At 38.4% G+C, this 25,555-nt stretch overlaps 1 protein-coding gene and 1 pseudogene across 1 annotated transcript; both read right to left on the reverse strand.

The window, feature by feature from the left end:
• Positions 1 to 934: 934 nt before the first annotated feature.
• Positions 935 to 3,802, reverse strand: LOC110744837 (receptor-like protein EIX2). Its single transcript, XM_021944867.2, has 2 exons — positions 3,327 to 3,802; positions 935 to 3,214 (listed from the first exon to the last, which is right to left on the reverse strand). The coding sequence occupies exons 1-2, from the start codon at positions 3,604 to 3,606 to the stop codon at positions 1,200 to 1,202; spliced, it is 2,295 nt and encodes a 764-aa protein (XP_021800559.2). The 5' UTR covers positions 3,607 to 3,802; the 3' UTR covers positions 935 to 1,199.
• A 5,345-nt stretch (positions 3,803 to 9,147) lies between these two features.
• Positions 9,148 to 15,260, reverse strand: LOC110744828 (receptor-like protein EIX1; annotated as a pseudogene).
• Positions 15,261 to 25,555: the final 10,295 nt, after the last annotated feature.

The following is a 25,555-nucleotide window of genomic DNA, read 5'->3' on the forward strand; positions in this document are numbered from 1 at the left end:
ATCAAAATCAAAAATTTGAATGCGTGTTAGATGACATAATTGTGATGGAATTTCGATTTCTCTCAATTCAGAGCTCGGTTCCTAACAAATTCTATATGCTTGTAAAGCTAACTAGTCACTTCGTGTCAAATGCAAGGTACATGTTTATGAATTTTGTGAGGCGACAAGAAATCAGTGTGGAACACAAATTGACCAACACATTCAAGCTAGTACCACCATATGTGTTATTTGTAGAATGTAGTAGTTGTGGGAGTAAGATTTCACAAGCCAATGACATAATTACATGCGGACAAGAGTCGAAGTGGTCAGACGAAATTACCCCTGCACAACGCGGGAATGAGATCTGCACCGCATCATACATTGAATACGTCAGGACGACACTGTTTCACTTGAGAGGAAGTCAATTCTTCTGACTTAAGGAGAAGTTAGACCACAGATAGGCCCAAACGTGCGTCCCAACGGCCCATAAGGAAAGACCCAACGAGGTCGTTTTTCTTATTGTTTTTGTTTGTTGTCGTTTTCCCTTTCCCTTGTTTTTTTTTTGGACAAAGTCGTTTTTCCTTCTTCTGTTTCTTCTGTTTTGGTGTTGTGATTTTCATTTCTGGGCAGTTTCGTCTTTCAATAAGAAACGACAAAAATCCCTGTGATAAATTGAGGTTTTGTTTTTGGTCAAAAGGCTCTATGATAAATCATACCACATTATATTCTAATCACAAAAATCTCAATTATAAATAATAGTTGAAAATTAATACTTTTAGTGATAAATTTGGCATTCTTTAACATATATCAAACTAAAGTTGTACGTATTGCATATAATCCAGGCAGTATTTGTGTAAATTTATTTATTTTTTTTTTAAGTACAAGCGAATGGATGAGGGGATTTATAAAATATTCATTGAGTGTTTGGAGGGGGTGGAGGTGGAAGAGCTTAACCAACTGAACTATACCCCACATGAAGGTGGAATATATTAAACCATTGTTGATGAAAACATACAAAAACCAAATTAATCTTAGCAACAATATATATGAAGAGTATGATGCTAATTTCTTTTGTACAACTAGAAAATGGAATACATATCATTCTAACTTCAAACGTTATATTCAATCTTTGAATGTACATATCATACTAATTACCCTTTGCCTAATGATATTGCTGGCCTCAGGTTGAGTCATTCTTTCCAAAGTATGAAGAACTTGAACTATGTGGATCTGCCTGACTCGTGGAACATCAATGTGCCAAAAACTCCGCAAAATCCAAAAGCAAATCCTAGCCCCATACTGATGTAAAATCCACGCGTTACAAGCCCACCTTCATGGTCTTGATTCCCTAAGCCAGTTTGTTGAACACTGCCTTTCTCTTTCTCTTGATCACACATCCTTTGAAGTGGAAGTCCACAAAGCAGAGGGTTTTCGGCAAAGGCTGACGGATCAAAGTTTTGGAGCTGAGACCCCATTGGAATATTTCCAGACAGGTTGTTGTTTGACAAGTCCAAGTCACCAAGACCATAAATCTGAAAAAGACTTGTCGGAATTCTTCCATCGATCTGGTTTCTTGATAAATCAAGAGACTGTAATAACTCCAACTTCCCAATGTCTGGATTTATTTGACCTGTTAGATGGTTTCGCGACAGGTTTAAAGAAACCAAACCACCAAGATGAATGATTTCTTTAGGAATCTCCCCCTTCAATTGATTGCTTGACAAATGAAAGCTCTTCACAAGTCCCAGAGTGCTCTTGTATTCAGACATTATTCCTTTCCATATTAAGGTTGCTGCATCATCATAGCTCTCCGAAAAAAGCCCATTTCCAAAATCACTTGCATAATGATGAGTGATGGTTAGAATTGAATGCCCTTTATCAACTAAAGCCGTCAAATTGCTGAGACACTTGGGTATAGTTCCAGAGATGTTGTTAATTGACAAATCCAATATTTGGACGTGTGTTAGATTGCATAACTGTAGAGGAATTCTTCCATAAAAGAGATTAGAACGGAGGATAAGGATAACCAACTTCGGAAGTTCAAACCCTAACCATCCAGGTATCAATCCTGACAGTTGATTTTCTGCAACATCAAAAACTTTCAAGTGTTTACAGTTCATCAAGGATGAAGGCAACTCTCCCACAAATCTGTTTTTTTTGAGTTTCAAGGTTTCAAGAGAATATAAATTCCCCAAGGTGGTAGGAATTTTGCCCAAAAAACCATTGCCACAAAAGTCAAGAATGACTAGATTTTCTAAATGCGTCCAGCAATCTGGAAGTTCTTCAGATACATGGTTGCCCGAGAGATCAAGAAGGGTTAAATTACTGGCCTTGATTCCACACAAGAAAGAAAAGAACCCGGAAAGTTTGTTGCTGGATAGATCTAGAGATGATGATTTTGACAGAAATGAAGGAATTGGACCTTCCAGTTGGTTCCAACTAAAATTTAGCTTAGGGTAATAAGCAAACTCCATTGTTGAACTTGGAAATGTTCCTCTAATTTGGTTGTGGGAGAGATTTATAAGGACAGCTGTACGTGACAAACCCCAAAACCAACTTGGAATGATGTCAGAAATTGTAGTGTTAGAGATATCAAGGGATGAATAATTTTTCTGAGTTTGAAGCCACTGGGGGAAATATGGACCCATCTTGCAAGACCACAATATTATGACACTCAATTGAAAAGGAGGGACCCAATCAGAATGGAAGTTTAAAACCAGTGAGTTGGAGGATAAATCCAAATATTTTAACTTGGAGAGTTTTGAAAAATGAGTTTCAGAAATCACCCCTTCCAAAGAATTCTTACCAAGATTGATGTACACCAGATTGGACATTTGTCCAATACTTTCAGGTATTCTCCCGCTTAATCGATTTCCGTAGAGAGATAATCGTGTCAATGATTGCATTTGCCCAACACTTGCAGGTATTCTTCCGCTTAATTGATTTCCATAGAGAGATAATTCTGTCAACGATGATATTTGCCCAATGCTTTCAGGTATTTCTCCGCTTAATCGGTTGTTAGAGAGATACAAACCTTCTAGCTGCTTTTGAGAACATTTAGACAATATCTGAACAAACTTGGGAAATTCTCCACTGAGATTATTGTTTGAAAGCCCTAACGATCTCAAACTGCATAGCTCCGAAAACGAATTTGTTATGTCTCCTTCAAGTTGGTTATCAGTGAGATTAAGGACTGCAAGAGAGCTCATGTTGCCCCAAACATCCATAGCTGAACCTGCAGTCCTTAATTATTACATAGTTTTTCTGCATATATAATTACTAATATATAGTACGTAGTTAAAGTCATGCTGCAGCAAGCCAATCATTTAAATTAGAACTAATCGTACCTTGCAAAGATTGGGATCCAAGCTGAAGTTCAACAACCTGGCCAGTTTGGTTGCTGCAGTAGACTCCTTTCCACGTGCAACAATCTTTGTTTTGGCCTTCTGAGGTGCCCCATGTAGAGACTATTTGACTGAGGGTGTCCACGACGAGGCCTTGTTTGAATGCAAGGAGGGCTTGTCTTTCCCTCTCTATGCATCCATTTATGGAAGGACTCATGTGTAGCAAAGGCACCACAAAAGCATACCAGAGTTTGAAGCACCTTCTGTGGTCAACTACGGCCATCGAAGTGAGGGAGGTAGAGGAATAGTTGAGAGAGAGACAGAGAGATAGAGCTGGAGAGAGAGATGGACGGATTGAGGTTGTGGTTTCTATGTTGCAGATAGAATTATGGAATAGTAAACGTTATAAAGATGCGAGAGAGAGAGTCATTAGACTTCTTTAACCTTAGTCTTTAATCCTTTTACAGATACAAGAGATGAGATTTGTCTAAGGAATTGCATGGGTTTATATAATGATAGTACGTATCGAAACCAAGTAGCCCAATCTTAATGTAGTGGTACTTTTCTTTCTAATGTTAGAAAAAACTGGATGGACATTAATTGTTGCACAAATTTTATTTTTCATAAATTTTGAATATAATCACATTGAGTAAATCACTTTGCCTCTAAAAATTGGCGAAATTGAAACAATTCGGTGCATACATGATTTGTGAAAGTAATTTGTAAATCGTGAGCCAGAATTTCTCTTTTCATAACATCAAAAATTTTAAACAAATGTTTTCGTAATCAAAATATAAGGAGGGCATGACCACTTCAACCCTGTCCTTGTCCTTGTTTGTACACAAGCCACGTTTTTGGCCAAATACTACAACGTTTGCCAATTTTTGATTTTCCTAATGAAAAAGAAAATATCAATTTAGTCAGTCGTGTGGCAATATATTCCAGTGATGGTACATTCCAGTGTTTTTGGCCAAATACTACATTTGGTCACCCGTTATCAATCAATAGCTGCGTCAAAGGAGAAAAGCTGTCTGTGATGTTCTCACAAGTAGCCAAGTATATTGACTTGCAACGTGGACCTAAGCTTTTCATTTTGTCTCTTAACCAAACTTGACTAATTCGCAACTTGAATTTTCATAGTGGGGATACCAAAATGTTAACTTGTATTGATAATTGAATAGTTTTCAAATCTTGGAACCATTGAATTCGATGGAAACCCTTGTGAGAAATAATCTGCTTAGTAACCCAAGTTTGTGCCTACAACTCATCACGTGACACGATAGCTAAGATTCTCTTGTCATGTAATGTAAACATAAATGAAAAACTGAGTTGATTATTTGCAAACAATACGAATTGATCTTACCGTGTCACTAGCTGAGATTCTTCATGGTGAACAAATGTAATTGACGTGTGTAATTTTTTCAATGTCGGATGTTGGACGTAATTGATGTTTCCTTGTAAGCATTGCCAATTAGGCTTGCAAATTGAAATATGGTTTAACACTACTGATATTAATTGGCATACCAAGTTGTAAGACAAGACAACATTACTCTTGAATACAAAGTATGTCAAGTCGTTTTGCTGGGAAAATGGTGTTGATCTAGATGCAATGTCGTTTGGTTAAATGTATGTGTCTAGACTTTAAAATTTCTCGATCATGTGGAAGCCCAAGTAGTCATTTGTCTTCGCATAATGCAAGTACTGACTATGACAATAAGCGGTGTCATGTCATGTCTTTCTCGGAGTCGTTTCAAGTCCTTACAAAACATCTTAGCTAAATTAAAAAAAAGTCTTTATAAAACATCAAATTCATTTTTTTTTTTTTAACGTCCCCTCCACCCCAAGTCTTTTTTTTTTTTTGGAGAGAATTATCTTTATAAAAACTTATTCATCGATCAAGTCTTGTGCCTTTAAAAATTGCACATCCTTTGAAAAATTCCTGGGTCCACCAGTGGTCATATATGCTCAATTATCAAATGCAAAAATCTCTCTTCTCATTATTATCTTCCCTCAAATTAAAAATCAAGTAAATAAAGGCAAAGGATTATCCATTCAACCAACATTGAGATAGCATGCAAGAATCATAGGGAAACCATGCGATGCAATAAATACATATTACATAACTATGGTTTATGCGGTAGATATTATCATTTCAATTAAAATCTGCACAAATGCAAATGAAACAAGAACGTTACGCCAAACAGTTGATAGCAGAAGTTCCTATAAAAATAGCCACTATTAAACAAGGGTCCGGGTTCAGCAATCTCTGTAGTAATCACTCCAATACTAGTAGCAATTAACCATCATCTAGGCCATCTTCAACCGAAAGGAAGCATGTTATCTTAGTGGTGCCTGAGCTAAAAACAACCCCTATATGAGTTTATATGATGACAACAGCTAGCTCAACACTACTTTTATAACCAGTATTTCCAAACTCTAGGATTGTATGCATTAATTCTCATCTCATGCCCTAGGAATGACATTCTTAAAGAGCTCATCCTACAAAACAAACGCATTAATAGTCAAATTGATGATGAAATTCAAATCTTACGTAACAACTACCATAAATAACATGTCCACCTCTCATTCCATAACTACAATCTTGAAGTTCGGTTATTGCAACATCATGACATTCCTTACAATTTACTTCATAAAGGTCCTTAGTACATTCAACGATACCAAAAACATTTTTCCCGTTTGGTGATATTTTTATCTTCCCATTAGCGTACAACAGTTTATTAACAGCTTTAAAACTTAAGCGGGTGAGCAACGCATGAACTTTATCCTGAATCAACTTGGGATTATTAACAACTTTTTTTGAACTCATCCCATAAAGCGCGTTATTTGTGTCAATTCTACCAAAGAAATCGCCTCGTGCATAGATAAGGGCCAAGAACCTACGTGATTATCAGACTTCAATTCGTAGTCCCACTCATCTCTCCTACGTGATTATCAGACTTTGGATGCATGTGTTAATGATGATTCTTATTGTTGACATAATTAACTATTGAGATCATATTCTTTATGAAAATTAGTGTTTTCAAAGGCATGCCTAAGCGCAACTCAGAGCGAGGCGAATGGAAATCGCCTCGTGCATTCGTTTGTTTAGCTTGCTGCACGTTTAGCGTGGTGAGGTAGGGCGATGCATGTCAACATGCAACGGCGCCATGGTGTGATCTGCAAGCCGCAGGGCGAGGAAGAGGATGAAGTCGCGTGAAAGTTTTTTTTTTATTTTTATTTTTAATTTTTAATTTTTTTTAAGGTTTGCTTCAATGAAACGACGTCATTTCATATAGTAAGTTTTTTTTTTTTTTTTTTTTTTTTGAAAGAATAAGATTTCATTTATAAACCAAAAAGACATACAAAAACCGGCACAAGTACAATGGCCAACCTTCCTAGGAAAACTACTTGGGACAAACCCCAGGGTAAGGAAAAAAAAAAGTACCACACATGTCATGGACTAACATGAGAGTCTGACACATGTCACTATGGACCACTATAGAGAACCCGAAATAAACGTACAAAACAAAGCATAACTCCAAGCCCCGCAAAGAACAACCCACCACAACGTAATACTGTCAAAGAAAAACTCCTATGCACACATAGTTCGATGTACATAACAACATATCGTGAGCGTCAAAACATAGCCAACAGAAGTACCAAATACCTACTTGGTTAGCCTACTCCACATTTTAATTAATTTCATAATTTGAACCGTTCAATTTTTAGGTTCTCATTTCAAGATCATTCCTATATAATTTCATCCAAATCGGGACTCCTCTTAATTATTATCATGAACATTTCATTGTTATTGAAAATGGTGGGTCTGTCTAATTATTTTATCACCATTAGATAATGAAGGCATGTTGTTGAATACTAAAATGCATTGCATATTATTCAAATATGATCATCCAACTCAAAACTAATTTCCACTAAATAAAGAGGCCTAAAATCTTTGAAGCACTATTGCAAAACGTCCATCTTCCAATGTGGAATTCTCAACTAAGTATTGCTCGACATTACTGTTATAAAAAATATAGTTTTCCTCTTTCTATAAAGCCAACTACAAAAATCTTTATATTATAAATTACATATAAAAAAAATTGGAAAGCTTTTAAGGTACAATGAAATTGAAGAAAACAAATTGATAGGTAAGTAAAAGCAAAATAAATAATAAGTAAGAATGTGAGTTTGGTACGTGAAGCACGTCAAAAACACTGTCCTAAAGCCTTTGTAGCCTCCCTACGTGCACGTACTGGCGGTTTATAAGATTCCAAGATACGACCCCTTGTACACAAACTCAAGATCCGCTATGAGAACGTTCATAGACGGATATAGGTATCTAAATCACATAACCGTTGCCCAAAATAATAATATAAATAGAGAATATATATCAAAGTAGAAAAAGAGAGAATCAGATTGTGATATGTGATATTTTGATGGTGTATTGTGGTTGTTCAAATGTGAAGGAGGAGTGGCCTTTTATAGGCATCCAATAACATGTAACTTTCACCTACATTAAATTAGAAAATTAAGTAGAAATAAAACATGAAAATTAAATATTTATAACCCCCACAATAAATAAAATAAAACAGCCAAAAAAATTAAATAAATAAAACGGTTAAATTTTTAAAACCTTTTTTAAAATTCCAACAATTACTTCTTTCCATAGTACTCTCAGATTTTTACTCTCATATCCATAATCACTTATAAGCAGTTTCAGTCACCTAAGAACTTAAAAATAAAAGATAGTGAGCAACTCTTAATAACAGCCATTAATTGGATTTCTTTAAATGAGTTTCTCTAGCCTTTAGCTCTCTCTCTCTGAATGGGTTTCAAAAGTCAATACTATGATTTCATGGTTCGCTACTGTACTCTCCTCCATGCTAGTCCAATCGCTTGTTGTGTCTATCTCTGGTCCATGCTAGTCCAATCGCTTGTTTTATGAAATAGGATGAGGAAGATCTTCTCTACGGGTCAAAATAGGGTTTAAGTAAATAAAAACATGTGCCGTTGTAGTTATAAAGTGATGGTTAAACTCCGCTTTCTTAATTGCGCCAAAGGAGTTGCACTGTTGGGGCATTGGGTATAGGTCCAAAGATGATGTTCATAAAAAAATCCGAAGTTTGAATGTGTGTTAGATGGTATATAGAAATGTGATGGCATGTTGAATTGTGATTTCTCTCAATTCAGAGCTTGGTTCCTAACCAATTTTATATGCTTGAAAAGCTAATTAGTCACTTTGTGTCAAATACAACGACATATTTTGTATACAAGAATTTTGTTAGGGCCACAATAAATCAGTCTGGAACACAAATTGACCAACACATTCAAGTTAGTACAATATCTGTTATATATGGAGTAAGAACACCAGCCAATCACATAATTACATGTGGACAAGACTCAAAGTAGTCAGATGAAAATACCCCTGCACAATGCGGGAATGGGATCCACTCCTCATTGATTAGGGTCACGACGACACCATTTCAAAAGTTTCAACAACTAATATTGACATGGGTTTTAAGACAAGTATTTTTCTTTCTTACACAGATGAAAGATAATGTTAAAGTGCATTTCCCAGACTAGCAATCCTTCATTTCTAGCATTGAACTCAAATTCCATTGGTTTATTCATAAGAGCAATACAGTAAAAGGCAATTCAACGTCTACATTGAAAAAATAAAAACTTGCTTGAATCAGAGAAAAACCATGACGTGCATAAGAACATCATACGTACCAAATAGTTCATGGTAGAAATTCCAGTTACAAATGATGGTACAACTTATTTACTAAACATGGTTTATATTTCAGAGAGACCCTTATCATCACTCAAATACTCGAAAGCTAGTACAAATATAGGAGCAGTCCGTCGTCTCGGGTATCTTCAATTGAAGAGAAGCATGTCGTCTCAAAGGTGTCTGCCTGCGCTAAAGACGAAGGTAAACGACCCATAAGATTGAAAAAGATAAATCACATAAACCATATGAGTCTAATGACGATAAGAAGTGAACAAAATAACGCATGTTACTTTTATATTACAAAAGGAGAGAATCCTTAGTTTTGGAGGGCAATGAAGTCATATGTTGTTTTGATTCTGCAAAATATGCATGCATATCAAGAACAATTAACTCGTATATCATTGAATTTCAAAAATAGTATATGTGGTAAAGATAGAAGTAATTACCATTTATCTATTAAGCATCCTTTGACAGATGATTGCTGCCTTCACGTGCAGCCAATCGTTCAAAAATGTCAAGAAATTGAAGTATGTGTATCTGCATGACTTGTTGAGAAGAAGAGTGCCACAAACTCCCCAAAATCCAACAGCAAACCCAAGTCCCATGCTGATGTAATGACCTTGCGTTATGAGCACACCCTGGCTGTCTTGGTTCACCAACACAGATTGTCTTGGACCTTTTTCCTCCTCAGGGCATGTCCTTGGGAGTGGTGCTCCGCAAAGCAGACGATTTCCATCATAAGCATAGTCAAAGCTTTGGAGTTGAGTGCCTATTGGAATTTTTCCAAACAAGTTGTTTTCTGACAAGTTCAACTTACCAAGACTAGCTATCCAAGAAAGACTTGTTGGAATTTTGCCATTTATCTGGTTTTTTGATAAATCAAGAGATTCTAACTCCTGCAAATTTCCAATCCTTGAAGGTATTTGACCTATTAATTGGTTTCTCGACAGATTTAAAGAAATCAAACCAACAAGATAAGTGATTTCACTAGGAATCTCCCCAATCAACTTATTGCTTGAAAAATCAATACTCTTTAGGAGTCCTAGATTACTTTTAAATTTAGCTCTGAATCCTTTCCATGTTAAAAATGCCTCATCATCATAACGCTCTTGAAGTCTTTGTCGTAGATATTGACCTAAAAAGGAATGTTGGATAGCTTGATTTGAACTTCCTTTTTTAGTCAAAGTAGTCAAATTGTTGAGACATTTGGGTATAGTTCCAGAGATGTTGTTCATCGACAAATCCAAAAGTTGAATACGAGTGAGATGGCATAATTGTGGTGGGATGCTTCCATAGAAGTTATTAGATTGAAGGATAAGGATAGTCAAATTTGGGAGACTTGCCCCTAACCATTCAGGTATTGATCCTGATAATTTATTTTCCGCAAGATTAAAAAGTGTCAAGCTTCTACAATTCTTCAACTGTGAAGGCAACTCTCCCACAAATCCATTGTTATTTAGTCTCAGTGTCTCGATGCTAAACAAGTACCCTGATAAGCCCATATTTTATATATATTTTATGCCTCCTTTACTTATCTATTTGTTAATTTCCTTGGATTAAATTGGTTGTTTTAATTAGTTTTGTGAGATTTGTGAAGGAATTGTAAAATATGAGAAAGTGTGCTAAAAAGGGGCAAGAAGATGAAGATTGGAGATTAATCAAGTCAAGAAGCCAAGCCATTCCTTTTGTCGCAAGGAATGTTGTCAAATTTCCTAATTCAAGACGATTCAAGTTTTATCAAGTCAAACAAGGAGAAATAAAGAAGACCTTATATTAGAAGGAATCCTACTTTTATAATAATTGTAATTATACCTTAGATAGGTAGGATTTGTAGAAGTATTATAAATAGGGAGTTTAGGTCATTGTTCAAGGGGGAATTACCGATCGATCATCCTCCATCCTCCATCATCCTACATATTCATAGCCGAAATATCCAAAGGGGAATACGAAGAAAGCTTGTGCAACCTTGGCGTTCTACTTGGAGAATTCGGTGCCTTCCATGTCTTCATCAACCATCAAGATTCTCAATAAGTCCTTCATGAACTAATTCCTTTTACTAGGGCTACGATGTAGCCTAGCTATGAATACTCAAATTCTTTGATATTGTTAATTTTATTTATCTATACATGTTGAGTGCTTGTTACCGTTCTTAATGCTTTCAATTAATTGGCCACTAATTGCATGATTGGAAGAATTAGGTTGAAACCGGAAGGAGGTTCCTAGTAAATAGCTTCTTGTAACAAGTACCATAAATTACATAGCCGACTCGGAAGATTAGGTTATGGTTTGTGTAATCTTTATTGTTTTCCACAAATCTTAATGGGTTCTAAACTATCTAAATCCATAACTAGGAATAGAGTGGGTTGACTGTAAGGAATACAACTAATATAACTCGGAAGAGAGTATTGGTGAGGTAAGGGAAAACGATTATCAACATGTTAGGTAATTAGAATTAGCAAGCTAGAAGGATTTGGGTGGGATTAGCTAGGTGAAATCGGTGCCCTAGTGCTTTATCATCTTTGTTTTCATCTTTTACATTATTTCCTTAATCTCAATTTATTTTGCTTGCTTAATTAGATTTTAATCATCATAATTCTCTTTTCGTTTAATTCAAATATAATTAGATATAAATCACTCTAATATTTAATAGATTACTTGATCCCTGTTGGAACGATACTCTACTTACTACTATATTAATTTGAGCGATATTGTCCACTTGCAATTAATCACATCATACCCCATGGTGGTCGGAATTTTTCCAGATAAAGAGTTATTGCTCAAATCAAGAAAGACTAATTTTTTAAAATGGATCCAACAATCCGGAAGTTCTCCGAATATATGGTTACTGGAGATATCAAGAAAACTTAAATTACTATCCTTGGTTGTGCACAAAAAAGAAGCTGCTGCCACTGAAAATTTATTATTGGAGAGATCTAAAAAAGTAACTTCTGATAGAGTTGAAGGGATTGGACCCTCCAATTGGTTCCAACTCACATTTAGCTTAGGTGGGAACTCCGATCTCAAATTTCCAATTGTTCCTCTAATTTGATTCTGAGAGAGATCCATAAAGTATAATCCATGTGAAAAATCCCAAAGCCAACTGGGAATGGTATCAGTAATTCCATTATCATAAATATCAAGAGATGAAACACTTTTTTGAGTTTGAAGCCATTTTGGGAAAGACGGCCCCATCTTACAAGACCTCAATGTTATCGTATCCAACTGGAAAGGAGGAACCCAATCAAAACGGAAGTTTAAAACTAGTGAGCTGGAGGATAAATCCAAATAATATAATCGGAAGAGTTTCGAGAAATGGATTTCTGAAATTACTCCTTCCAAAGAATTCCCACCAAAATCAATAGCCTCCAACTTGGACATCTGTCCAATATTTTCAGGCACTGAACCCATGATGCCATGATTATCAGAGATATCCAAATACTCTAATGTGTTTTGAGCGCATTTAGACAATATGTCAATAATGTCTGAAAGTTGTCCGCTAAGGCTATTATTCCCAAGGTACAACACTCGCAACCTACATAACTTGGCAAACGAATTTGGGATCCCTCCTTTAAGTCTGCTACCAGAGAGATAAAGAGATGCAAGAGAGCTCATGTTTCCGAAATCATCAGGAATTGATGAACCATTTAAATTGTTCCAGGATAGATCAAGCTCAACAAGGTTGGTATGAGTACCGGACAGCCATTGAAAGATTGAAGAGTCAAGATTGTTGTCGTAGAGATCGACACGAACAAGAGATTTAGATGAGTTCATAACAGAAACAGAGGACATAATTGGAGGAGGAAGATTACACCCTGATAGTATCAAGTTTGATAGTTTAGGAAGCATATTAATTGCTTCCAGCCAACCAACAACACCGGTGAAATTGTTCCCAGAGAGATCAAGATAAACAAGGTTGGTATGAGTACTGGACAGCCATTGAAAGATTGAAGAGTTAAGATTGTTGTAGGAGAGATCGACATGAACAAGAGATTTAGAAGAGTTCATAACAGAAACAGAGGATATAATTGGAGGAGGAAGATTACATCCCCGTAATATCAAGTTTGATAGTTTAGGAAGCATATTAATTGCTTCCAGCCAACCAACAACACCGGTGAAATTGTTCCTAGAGAGATCAAGATGAACAAGGTTGGTATGAGTACCGGACTGTTGAGAATTAATGACTAACTCACTGCCCTTTTAAGATCTTGTTGTTGATGGACTTTGGACAAAGAACTCAATGATGGATGAGTCTTACACACACACACAGAAATTAACCAAGCACAAATGACACAAGTGTTTATAGAGGTTCAGCAAATTGCCTACATCCTCTTTGGTGATCACCTTGAGAAATTTCACTAATGAAGATAGGTTACAACTTTGGTTTACAAAGGAAACCCCCTTAGAACACTACCCTCACAATCTGTTTCTCTCACACCCTTGCTCAACACCTTGATACACTTAGAGAACTCTCTTGCTCTCACCTTGGTTTTTCTGAACAAAGCTCTCTAAAGAAACTCTAACTTGTTTCCAGCTTTTGCCACTACATTTGTTCAACATTCTTTCTCCCTTGTGTTATCTTACTTCATCCCATTACCTACACAGGCCAATGGACAAGAGATAGGATATCTGATTGTCCTCCACGTTCTTTCCTTTTAGTCACCACTTAGACTAAGGGTCAGATTAGGTAGGTAATACAATCCCACTCAGCCACCTCCATTAAACCAGAAAATGGAGAGGAGATTAATCAAAATAGGATAACCAATTAGCCATGAGTGCTCTCCCAACTATCCAGCAGGTAGTCAACCCTCTTTTACCTCAGAAGTGATCCATTAAGCACCTGCAAACTCGTGGAAAGCGATAGCCATTGAAAAGACAGTTGAAAATACGTAAGCAAAGCATCACAGCACGACTGGAGCGACCGGTCGTCAGGAATGGGCGACCGGTCGCCAGAATTTTTTCCCTCCAGACTTTGAATCTGCTTCTAAGCGACCGGTCGCAAATGTCCAGCGACCGGTCGCTCGTGTGCCTGCGACCGGTCGCAAAGAACTAGCGACCGGTCGCTCTTCAGTTTTGCTTCCAGACTTCGAATCCGCTTCAAAACGACCGGTCGCAAATGTCCAGCGACCGGTCGCTTTTAGGCAGATTCAAAATCATCCTTTGAGCGCCAAAAAACTTTGTATCCTTTTAGGTGAGCCATTTTTTCCAACACGGACAACAATTGGAAGATTGAAGAGTTAAGATTGTTGAAGGAGAGATCGACATGAACAAGAGATTTAGAAGAATTCATAACAGAAACAGAGGATATAATTGGAGGAGGAAGTTCACAGTCCCATAATATCAAGTTTGTTAGTTTAGGAAGCATATTAACTGCTTCCAGCCAACCAACAACACTGGTGAAATTGTTCCAGGATAGATCAAGCTCAACAAGGTTGGTATGAGTACCGGACAGCCATTGAAAGATTGAAGAGTTAAGATTGTTGTTGGAGAGATCGACACGAACAAGAGATTTAGAAGAGTTCATAACAGAAACAGAGGACATAATTGGAGGAGGAAGATTACACTCTTGTAGTATCAAGTTTCTTAGTTTAGGAAGCATATTAACTGAGATTAGTGGAACTTAGGTCCAAGTGTTTCAGACCTGAAAGATTAGGGAGCCAATTGAGGTTTTTTGCATAAATAGAGTCATCAAACCACCCGTATTCATCCGAGCTGAGATCGAGATATTCCAAGCGTGTCAGGTTTTCAAGTTGATATGGAATTTCACCTCCAAATTTTGCATTAGAGAGATTGAGGTATCTTAAATTGCTAAAAGATCCAATGAAATCTGGAATTTGGCTACCACGGAAATTATTCAAACTAAGATTCAAATACTCCAAATCCTGCAACTCAACAAGTTTTGGACTAATCGTACCTTCCAAAGATTGGTCTCCAAGATCAAGCTTAACAACATGGCCAGTGTGGTTGCTGCAGTAGACTCCGTCCCATTGGCAACAGTCTTTGTTTTGCACTTCTCTTCCCCATGAAAGGAGGCTATTGTCGTCATCCACGAGGCCTTGTTTGAATGCAAGGAGGGCTTGCATCTCCCTCTCACTGCATCCAATGCAAGGATTGTTCATGCGTAGTAAAAGCACCACAAGAAATGCATAGAAGACTTTGAAGCAGTATATTTGCTTCTCATGATCAATGTTTGTTAGAGTCATGATCAAGACGCAGAAGCACAACTATTTAAGGAAATCTGGTGAAGTATATTTGCTTGTCTGATATCTCAAGATACAAGCATTAATTATTTATAGTGGTTACCATAGCCTAAACTCATGAATGACAAAGTGGGATTCTTTAATTCTTGAGATATTTAGTCAGATACCCATTTTTAGCAACAACTTAAATTGGGGCCTTACATAATCTAATATGAAAATACTATAAGTCAAAATTTGCTATAACTTAATGTTATAAACAATTTTTTTATAACTAAAAGTCACCATCAATAAATATGTAATGACAATCAGAAATTAAATTCATAAAAATTTAAAATTTTCCATTTTAATAAAGTTAAATATATTGTCATCCCAAAATAAAAGACAGAAGAAACTTAATGAAGTCATCTTAAACATAATAACCACAAACCCAACTTATTAAGGGTTAAACATTTCAGGGCTTGGAAAAAAATCCATTCTAATCCAAATTACTAAAGCCTGGAGGCCGCACTGTTTGAAAGCTGCTTCCGCAGCCTTCTGCTCTTTTTCTTGTTTTTGCTTGTTCTTTTGGAGTTTTTATCAAAAAATAGCCAAAATTTAAGCCCCAAATTCATAAATGTCAGTTTTTTTAAAAACTTTCAAATATAGCTAAAAACTCATTTAAATTGAATGCCCTCTAAATTATAACTCAATTACACCTAAAAGCTAAAACCCAAAATAGCACAGGAGCACAAAAACAAAATTGGCTTCGTCAACTTAATCATGCCTATGAGAACCTCCGACGACGGCGTGTCGATGTGGAGGCTGACTGTCCACTGTGCGGTGATAATGGTGAAACTGAGGTCCACTTGTTTTTTCGTTGTGAAATAGCCAGACTATTTTGTTTTGCGACCCCTTTACAATTAGATGTGCTTGGTGTAGAAGGAGAAGATTTCCTGAGTTGTTGGGAATGTTTGCTCCAGAAGTTTGCTCAGGTTGATCAGATGGATGAGATCCTTCAAATTGTGGCTTTTGGATTGTGGAGAATCTGGAAAGGGAGGAATGCGGTAGTGTTTGAAAGACAGACCTTGGACCCCATAGATTGGGTGAGGTGTTTGCGCATGCAGACTAATGAATATCGGGGGGCTCACTCGGCAACCATGGCGCTTAGGAGTGAACTGGTAAGACCACCAGACGTAACCTGTCCCCCTAGGAGAACTTGGCAGAAGCCCCTCCCCGGATCTGTTAAAGCTAATTGTGATGGGGCTTGGGTGGCACATGTTGGAAAAAATGGCTCACCTAAAAGGATACAAAGTTTTTTTGGCGCTCAAAGGATGATTTTGAATCTGCCTAAAAGCGACCGGTCGCTGGACATTTGCGACCGGTCGTTTTGAAGCGGATTCGAAGTCTGGAAGCAAAACTGAAGAGCGACCGGTCGCTAGTTCTTTGCGACCGGTCGCAGGCACACGAGCGACCGGTCGCTGGACATTTGCGACCGGTCGCTTAGAAGCAGATTCAAAGTCTGGAGGGAAAAATTTCTGGCGACCGGTCGCCCATTCCTGACGACCGGTCGCTCCAGTCGTGCTGTGATGCTTTGCTTACGTATTTTCAACTGTCTTTTCAATGGCTATCGCTTTCCACGAGTTTGCAGGTGCTTAATGGATCACTTCTGAGGTAAAAGAGGGTTGACTACCTGCTGGATAGTTGGGAGAGCACTCATGGCTAATTGGTTATCCTATTTTGATTAATCTCCTCTCCATTTTCTGGTTTAATGGAGGTGGCTGAGTGGGATTGTATTACCTACCTAATCTGACCCTTAGTCTAAGTGGTGACTAAAAGGAAAGAACGTGGAGGACAATCAGATATCCTATCTCTTGTCCATTGGCCTGTGTAGGTAATGGGATGAAGTAAGATAACACAAGGGAGAAAGAATGTTGAACAAATGTAGTGGCAAAAGCTGGAAACAAGTAAGAGTTTCTTTAGAGAGCTTTGTTCAGAAAAACCAAGGTGAGAGCAAGAGAGTTCTCTAAGTGTATCAAGGTGTTGAGCAAGGGTGTGAGAGAAACAGATTGTGAGGGTAGTGTTCTAAGGGGGTTTCCTTTGTAAACCAAAGTTGTAACCTATCTTCATTAGTGAAATTTCTCAAGGTGATCACCAAAGAGGATGTAGGCAATTTGCTGAACCTCTATAAACACTTGTGTCATTTGTGCTTGGTTAATTTCTGTGTGTGTGTGTAAGACTCATCCATCATTGAGTTCTTTGTCCAAAGTCCATCAACAACAAGATCTTAAAAGGGCAGTGAGTTAGTCATTAATTCTCAACAAGTGGTATCAGAGCTGTGTTTGGCAGCTGGAGCTAGTTCTTCTCTTGGAGTGCTAGTGTGTTGAAGATGGCAAGTGACATGGAAGCTGAGAGTGGTAGCAGTTCACAGCATATGAAGCCACCACAGGCAGCAAGTATGAAGGTGGAGTTAAAGCCTTTCACAGGGAAGGAGAACTTCACTCTTTGGCAACGAAGGATGAAGTCAGCTCTTACACAACAACAGCTCCATGTAGTGTTGGTTGGCAAGGAGAAGAAGCCAGCAAGCATGACGGATGATGAGTGGGGAGTTCTTGACGAGTTAGCCAGAGGAGCTATCGAAAACTATCTCTCCGATGAGGTGCTCATCAACGTGATAAAGGATACAGCGAAGCAAACATGGGAGAAGCTCGAAGAGATGTTTGCAGGGAAATCGTTGTCCAACAAACTCTTCCTCAAGGAAGAACTCCTGAATCTTAAGATGGAGGAGGGAGGAAATCTAATGGAACATCTAAGTAGTTTCAATAGATGTGTTGCTGACTTGCAGAGAATGGATGTGAATTATAGTCCGGAGGATAAGGCTCTCATGTTGTTGACATCCTTACCTTCGTCCTATAAACACTTCCGAACCACTCTTATGTTCGGAAAGGTTACTCTTGATTTTGAGCCTGTGGTGCAAGACATCATGACACACCATAGGATGACTCAACGTTCGGGAGAAAACTCTCAAGGTGAAGGTCTAGTTGCAAAGACCGGAGAGAGAGGTCGTTCAAAGAGGCGTGAAGGCAAGAAAGGCAATAGAGGAAGGTCCAAATCCAAGGCGAAAGATGGTTGTTTCGAGTGTGGGTCAAAGGAGCATTGGAAAAAGAATTGCCCCATATGGAAGGAGAAGAAGAACAAAGGGAAGAATGCAGCAAACACAGCGGAGGATGTCACGGAAAGTGATGGTGAGCTTTTGTGTGTTAATAGCAATGTTAAAACAAATGCATTGGCTAATTCTTCAAGGTGTTCCTCTTCCGATTGGATTTTGGATTCCGGATGCTCATATCATATGTGCTCAAACAAGGAGTGGTTTGACACGTATGAGAAAGAAGATAGCAGTGAAGTGATGATGGGGGATGGCTCAATGTGTAGAGTCAAAGGAACCGGTACAATCAAGGTAAAGATGCATGATGGGGCTGTTAGGACGCTTGGAATGGTAAGGCACATTCCAAAGTTGCGTAAGAATCTCATTTCCCTTGGAACTCTTGATAAGAATGGTTATTCATTCAAAGCAAATGGAGGGAAACTCATAGTCTCAAAAGGTTCACTTGTGATTATGAAGGGAGAGATTCAACCTAATTGTCTATATAGGTTGTGTGGTACAACAATCATAGGTGGAGCAGCTGTATCTACAAGCAAGGACTCGGAAGATGAAACTCAGCTTTGGCATTTGAGGCTAGGGCACATGAGTGAGAGGGGCATGCAGGAACTACACAACAGAAAATTGTTGAAAGGTGTTCAAAGTTGCAAGCTTGAGTTCTGCAGATTTTGTACCATGGGAAAGCAATCAAAAATAGCTTTCAAGCAGCGAAACAAAGAGGAAGAAAGCACGGGTGTGCTAGATTATATTCACACGGATGTATGGGGGCCATCACCGGTTAAATCGAAGGGTGGAGCTCGCTATTTTGTGACTTTCTTGGATGATTTTTCCAGGAAGGTTTGGGTCTACTTCATGAAGGAGAAATCTGAGGTCTTCACCAAATTCAAAGAGTGGAAGGCGGAAGTAGAGAACCTAACCGGAAGAAAGATCAAGATCCTAAAGAGTGACAATGGTGGTGAATATAAGGACAGCAAGTTCCTTGAGTTTTGCAAAAGTGAAGGCATTAAGAGGCACTTTACCGTGAAGAAGACACCCCAACAAAATGGAGCTGCGGAGAGGATGAACCGAACTCTCATGGAGCGTGAGAGATGTATGAGAATTCATGCAGGGTTGCCCGAATCTTTTTGGGCAGAAACGGTTAACCACGCTGCCTATTTGGTTAACCGATCGCCTTCAAGAAATCTTGAGTTCAAGTGTGCAGAGGAGGTATGGTCTAAAAGGTCAATCGATTATTCGAATCTTAAGGTGTTTGGGTGCAGTGCATATGCACTTATTCCTAGTGATGAAAGATCCAAGTTGAAGCCAAAGTCTCTTGAATGTATTTTCATTGGATTTGAGAGTGGTGTGAAGGGCTACAAGCTGTGGGATCCAGTGAACCACAAGAAGATACTCAGCAGAAATGTTGTGTTTGATGAGAAGACCATACCTATGAACAAAGTCAAGAATTCAGAGGCAAAGGAGGATGTTGTTGAGAAAGAAACAACCATTGAAGTTCCACTCAAGAAGGTGTCAAGAAAGACTTCACGGAAACAGCCAACTGAAGACGTTCAGGAGGAGGTGGAGTCTGACATTGAAGAGGAAGAAGCTGGGCAGCATCAACAACACACTCAAGAAGAAGAAGAGGCTCAAGAACAGGTGGAGCCATCATCTATAGCTCGGTCCAGGCCCAAGAGAACCATCAAACCACCTCAAAGGTTTGGTTGGGAGACGGATGCAGTTCACTATGCCCTAAATGCTAGTGAAGAAGAACCAACCACGTTCCAAGAAGCTGTTGAGAACAAGGAACGGGAAAGTTGGATGGAAGCTATGATGCAAGAGATGGAATCTCTACACCAAAACTCAGTTTGGGAGTTAGTTCCTAAACCCAAAGGTCGCAAGGTTATTGGCTGCAAATGGGTGTTTAGGAAGAAAGAAGAAATGCATGAGAAGGGTGCCACCTTATTCAAAGCTCGGTTGGTGGCAAAAGGATTCTTACAAAAGGAGGGAGTTGATTATGATGAAATCTTCTCTCCGGTGGTGAAACATACTTCTATACGACTACTACTCTCCATAGTAGCACAAGAGGACATGGAGGTGGAGCAAATGGATGTGAAGACTGCTTTCCTTCATGGTGAATTGGAGGAAGACATCTACATGAGCCAACCTCAAGGGTTCATTGAAGCAGGGAAGGAAAATCTGGTTTGCAGGTTGAAGAAGTCTTTGTATGGGCTGAAGCAATCTCCAAGGCAGTGGAACAAGTGCTTTGATTCTTTCATGATGAAGATTGGGTATAGAAGATGTGAATCTGATTGTTGTGTTTACTCTCATGCATTCAAGGATGGTAACTTCATCCTTTTGCTTCTTTATGTTGATGACATGCTAATTGCATGTAAGGACATGTCAAAAATCCAGAATTTGAAGACATTGCTTGGAAGGGAGTTTGACATGAAGGATCTTGGTGCTGCACAAAAGATCCTAGGAATGGAGATAAGGAGAGACAGAAAGGAAGGCAAGTTGTGGCTGTCACAAAGCAAGTACATTTCCAAGGTACTTGAAAGGTTTAATATGATGGATTGCAAACCGGTGTCTACTCCTTTGGCGGAGCATTTTAAGTTAAGTGCAAAAGAATGTCCTTCTACGAATGTGGAGAAGGAAGAAATGAGTAAAGTTCCATATGCAAGCTTGGTAGGGTGTCTCATGTATGCAATGGTGTGCACACGCCCCGACTTAGCCCAAGCCGTTAGTGTGGTGTCAAGGTATATGGCGAATCCTGGAAGGCAACATTGGACAGCAGCAAAATGGATTCTCAGGTACTTGAAGGGCACCAAAAGGCTTGGGATATTGTTTGAAAGACAACAAGGAAATGCATGTGTGTCGGGGTATGTAGATTCTGATTATGCAGGAGATTTAGACAAGAGGAGATCCACCACAGGATATGTCTTCACTTGTGGTGGAGGACCGATTAGTTGGAGAGCAGTGTTACAATCGGTTAGTGCCTTGTCTACTACGGAAGCAGAGTATATGGCGTTAACGGAAGCTTCAAAAGAAGCGGTATGGCTGAAGAGATTGGCAAAGGAATTCGGGATAGCTCAAGACTTGGTGGTGATTCTAAGTGACAGTCAAAGTGCTATTTGCTTAGTGAAGAATCAAGTGTTCCATGGGAGGTCCAAACACATTGATGTGAGATACCACCGGATAAGGGATTGGGTGAATGATGGAGACATCACAATAATGAAGGTTCATACAAATGAGAACGCTTCAGATTGCCTAACAGAGCCAGTCACAGCAGCAAAGTTCAAGCATTGTTTGAGCTTGCTCAATCTTGTTACATGCTAAAGATTGAGGTGGAGTTCTTGAGAGTTATCAGGGCGATTCTCAAGACATTACAGATGTCCTGGAAGGCAATGATGTCCACAAGGAGTATTAGGCTCGCCATGGTGGAGATTGTTGGAAAAAATGGCTCACCTAAAAGGATACAAAGTTTTTTGGCGCTCAAAGGATGATTTTGAATCTGCCTAAAAGCGACCGGTCGCTGGACATTTGCGACCGGTCGTTTTGAAGCAGATTCGAAGTCTGGAAGCAAAACTGAAGAGCGACCGGTCGCTAGTTCTTTGCAACCGGTCGCAGGCACACGAGCGACCGGTCGCTGGACATTTGCGACCGGTCGCTTAGAAGCAGATTCAAAGTCTGGAGGGAAAAAATTCTGGCGACCGGTCGCCCATTCCTGACGACCGGTCGCTCCAGTCGTGCTGTGATGCTTTGCTTACGTATTTTCAACTGTCTTTTCAATGGCTATCGCTTTCCACGAGTTTGCAGGTGCTTAATGGATCACTTCTGAGGTAAAAGAGGGTTGACTACCTGCTGGATAGTTGGGAGAGCACTCATGGCTAATTGGTTATCCTATTTTGATTAATCTCCTCTTCATTTTCTGGTTTAATGGAGGTGGCTGAGTGGGGTTGTATTACCTACCTAATCTGACCCTTAGTCTAAGTGGTGACTAAAAGGAAAGAACGTGGAGGACAATCAGATATCCTATCTCTTGTCCATTGGCCTGTGTAGGTAATGGGATGAAGTAAGATAACACAAGGGAGAAAGAATGTTGAACAAATGTAGTGGCAAAAGCTGGAAACAAGTAAGAGTTTCTTTAGAGAGCTTTGTTCAGAAAAACCAAGGTGAGAGCAAGAGAGTTCTCTAAGTGTATCAAGGTGTTGAGCAAGGGTGTGAGAGAAACATATTGTGAGGGTAGTGTTCTAAGGGGGTTTCCTTTGTAAACCAAAGTTGTAACCTATCTTCATTAGTGAAATTTCTCAAGGTGATCACCAAAGAGGATGTAGGCAATTTGCTGAACCTCTATAAACACTTGTGTCATTTGTGCTTGGTTAATTTCTGTGTGTGTGTGTAAGACTCATCCATCATTGAGTTCTTTGTCCAAAGTCCATCAACAACAAGATCTTAAAAGGGCAGTGAGTTAGTCATTAATTCTCAACAGCACAAACGAAGAGGGGCGGGGTTGGTTGGGTTATCCGGTCTGAGTGGGGTGAGCTATTGCGAGCAGGTGGGCGAAGGATTGCTTGGTGTGGTACAGCACTTGTGGCCGAAGCAGAGGCTATACGAGATATGTTGGGTATTTGTCTGCATAATGGGTTTTTGAGCGTAGAAGTAGAGTCTGATTCACAAGAGATTATTCGGATGATCAGGGGGGATAGTCTGAGTGCGACAGAAATAGAAGGTATACTGTTTGACATCCAAGTTCTAGTTAGACGGTTTCAGTGGGTGGAGTTTCGTCATATTCCACGCCTTTGTAACAACGCAGCACATGAGGTGGCTGCTTATTTCTTTAGAGCTGGGGGTTCTGAGGTCTGGGACCAGTCTGGCCCAGCGTGGCTCCATAGTGTTTTAGCTCTTGATGTTATTGATGCTTAGCTCTTGATTTAATAAAACTTCCAAACTTTCGACAAAAAAAAACTTAATCATGCCTATGAATCCTACCATAAAAATGACAATGTAATTATCAAAAAGAAGAAGAAAAGGAAAAGCCGATGTTTTCATAAATCCAGGCAATAAAAATCATCTCTGCGGCTATGGCTTGAATCAGTGGGTTTGAGAGTTTTTTACAATAAAAAAAGTTAAAGTCAGTTTCTTGACATAATAATTTTTAATTGAGAAAAAAAAGTTGAACTTTCTTGCAAAATTCGTATCATAAATACTGCTGTTTGAAATCAGTGGGTTTGAAAATCGTTGTGTACGATTTTCGTTCTAATCTTTCATACGGTGCAAGTCTTCAACCCACAAAGAGCCATGCTCGTGCTTAAAACTCCAAAGGACATACTGCAGGGAGATATTTGCACAAAAATGAATCTAGAGAGTGTCCAAATAAGAACATCGGATTTTCCTTGTTTCCACAAGTGGTCTGAATAGGAATTTCATTGAATTTAGGGAAATTAATGGATGACAAGATTTGTGGAAATAGATGGATAAGAGAAGACTTATGGAAATAACGAAAATTCTAAAGTGGACCTGGTGCGCTATAGAAGTTGCCATGAAAATAAATGGGTGAGAAGACTTGTCTGAAGTAGACAACACGAAACTGGGTTCGTCTAAAACACGCTGCAAAGAAAAGTAGATTCACAAGTCACAAGGAGAATCTAGCAACAGGTGACCAAAACAGAGCCACATATTCACCAAACAGGACCACAGCAATGATCTGCACTTGTGCTAGTGATTGAATGCATCTTGGAATTATTAATTTGGAACGCATAAAATTGATTGACGTACTTATAGTCTTTTCATACAAACCTGCCAATTTAGTATTGGCTGATTAGGCTTTGAGCCTTAAAATTCAATGCCAGTTAAGTGGTTGGGTGAGAGTCCATTTATACATTGATTGGCCCAATATTTTCAGAACATGGGCTTTGTTTTGATTTGGACCCTTCCTTTCTGAACTTGACAGCAGTGTGTCAAAACAAAACTTCAACGTCATAAAAATTGCAATAATTTGCAACCATTTAAATAAAAAAATTGTGAGTTTTTTTATATTTATTTTGGGCCTCAAAGCAAGAAAGGGTTTTGACAAAAAACAAAGAAAAATATTTTGTTATTGATAGATATTTTCTTTTGCGAAAATTATGTGGTGCATCGGCACATTCACTCTAGCTAACTTGACTAAACCCATATCTGAGTTATTGATAGATTTATAATAGTTGTAAAATGTATACAAAAACTTGTTGCATTTGAATGGAGAAAATAAATTTTGATTTTGGACAAAAAGTTATTGTTGAGAAGAGGGATTCAATTAAGGGCTAGTATGGCATTGCTGTGCTGTGAAAATAATCGCTGTCAGATTTGCTGTGAGAGAAAGCAGTTTGGCGTTCGGTAAACTTTTTGTTAAAAGTGTTGTGCGTACTGATTCCCATATAATCAAAAAATGATTCCCACATAATCATTAAACCCAGAGCCTCTTCGAAACTGAATCTTGTATAATCAGAAAATGAAAGCACCTCATTAGCTGCTTTCCCTTATTGCTTTCTCTCACAACAATTTTTAACAATAAGTGATTTTCTCATAGTTTACCAAACGGTCTGGGCTTCCCAAATTTTTTTTAAAATCACTTATCACAATGCCAAACTGGCACTAAGAAGAAATATTATTAGATTAATTTCTAGTTGGTAAGGTGAATTTAAATCAATATAATGATTGCTTTTAAAAAAAATTCTATTCTTTAAACTACAAGGTATAAAACATGATTATTGTCACTTCAAAAAAACTTGCCGTGTGAATGTTTTAATTTTTTTTTTTTTTGAGTCAATAATAGTTTCCTAGTAATTTATTTATACTTTTCTCACACTCATTACTTGCTTATTATAAATGAAATAAATTTTTATTAAGGGTTAAACATTTCAGGGCTTGGAAAAAAATCCATTCTAATCCAAATTACTAAAGCCTGGAGGCCGCATGAAGCTGTTTGAAAGCTGCTTCCGCAGCCTTCTGCTCTTTTTCTTGTTTTTGCTTATTCTTTTGGAACCTGATCCCACACCGATTGCGAAGAGTCTGCAAAAATAAAAACATCCAATTACATATACATGTATACCTATTCAATTACTTTACGTACAACTTTTTTAGTAAGTGGAGACTTTTCAGTGCATGAAAATAAACGAGGAGTGGTTACCAAATTTGGTCCTCCCTC

Source organism: Prunus avium, chromosome 2 (assembly GCF_965620075.1).
Source record: "Prunus avium chromosome 2, drPruAviu1.hap1.1, whole genome shotgun sequence".
In the NCBI taxonomy this organism is placed as follows: Eukaryota; Viridiplantae; Streptophyta; class Magnoliopsida; order Rosales; family Rosaceae; genus Prunus; species Prunus avium.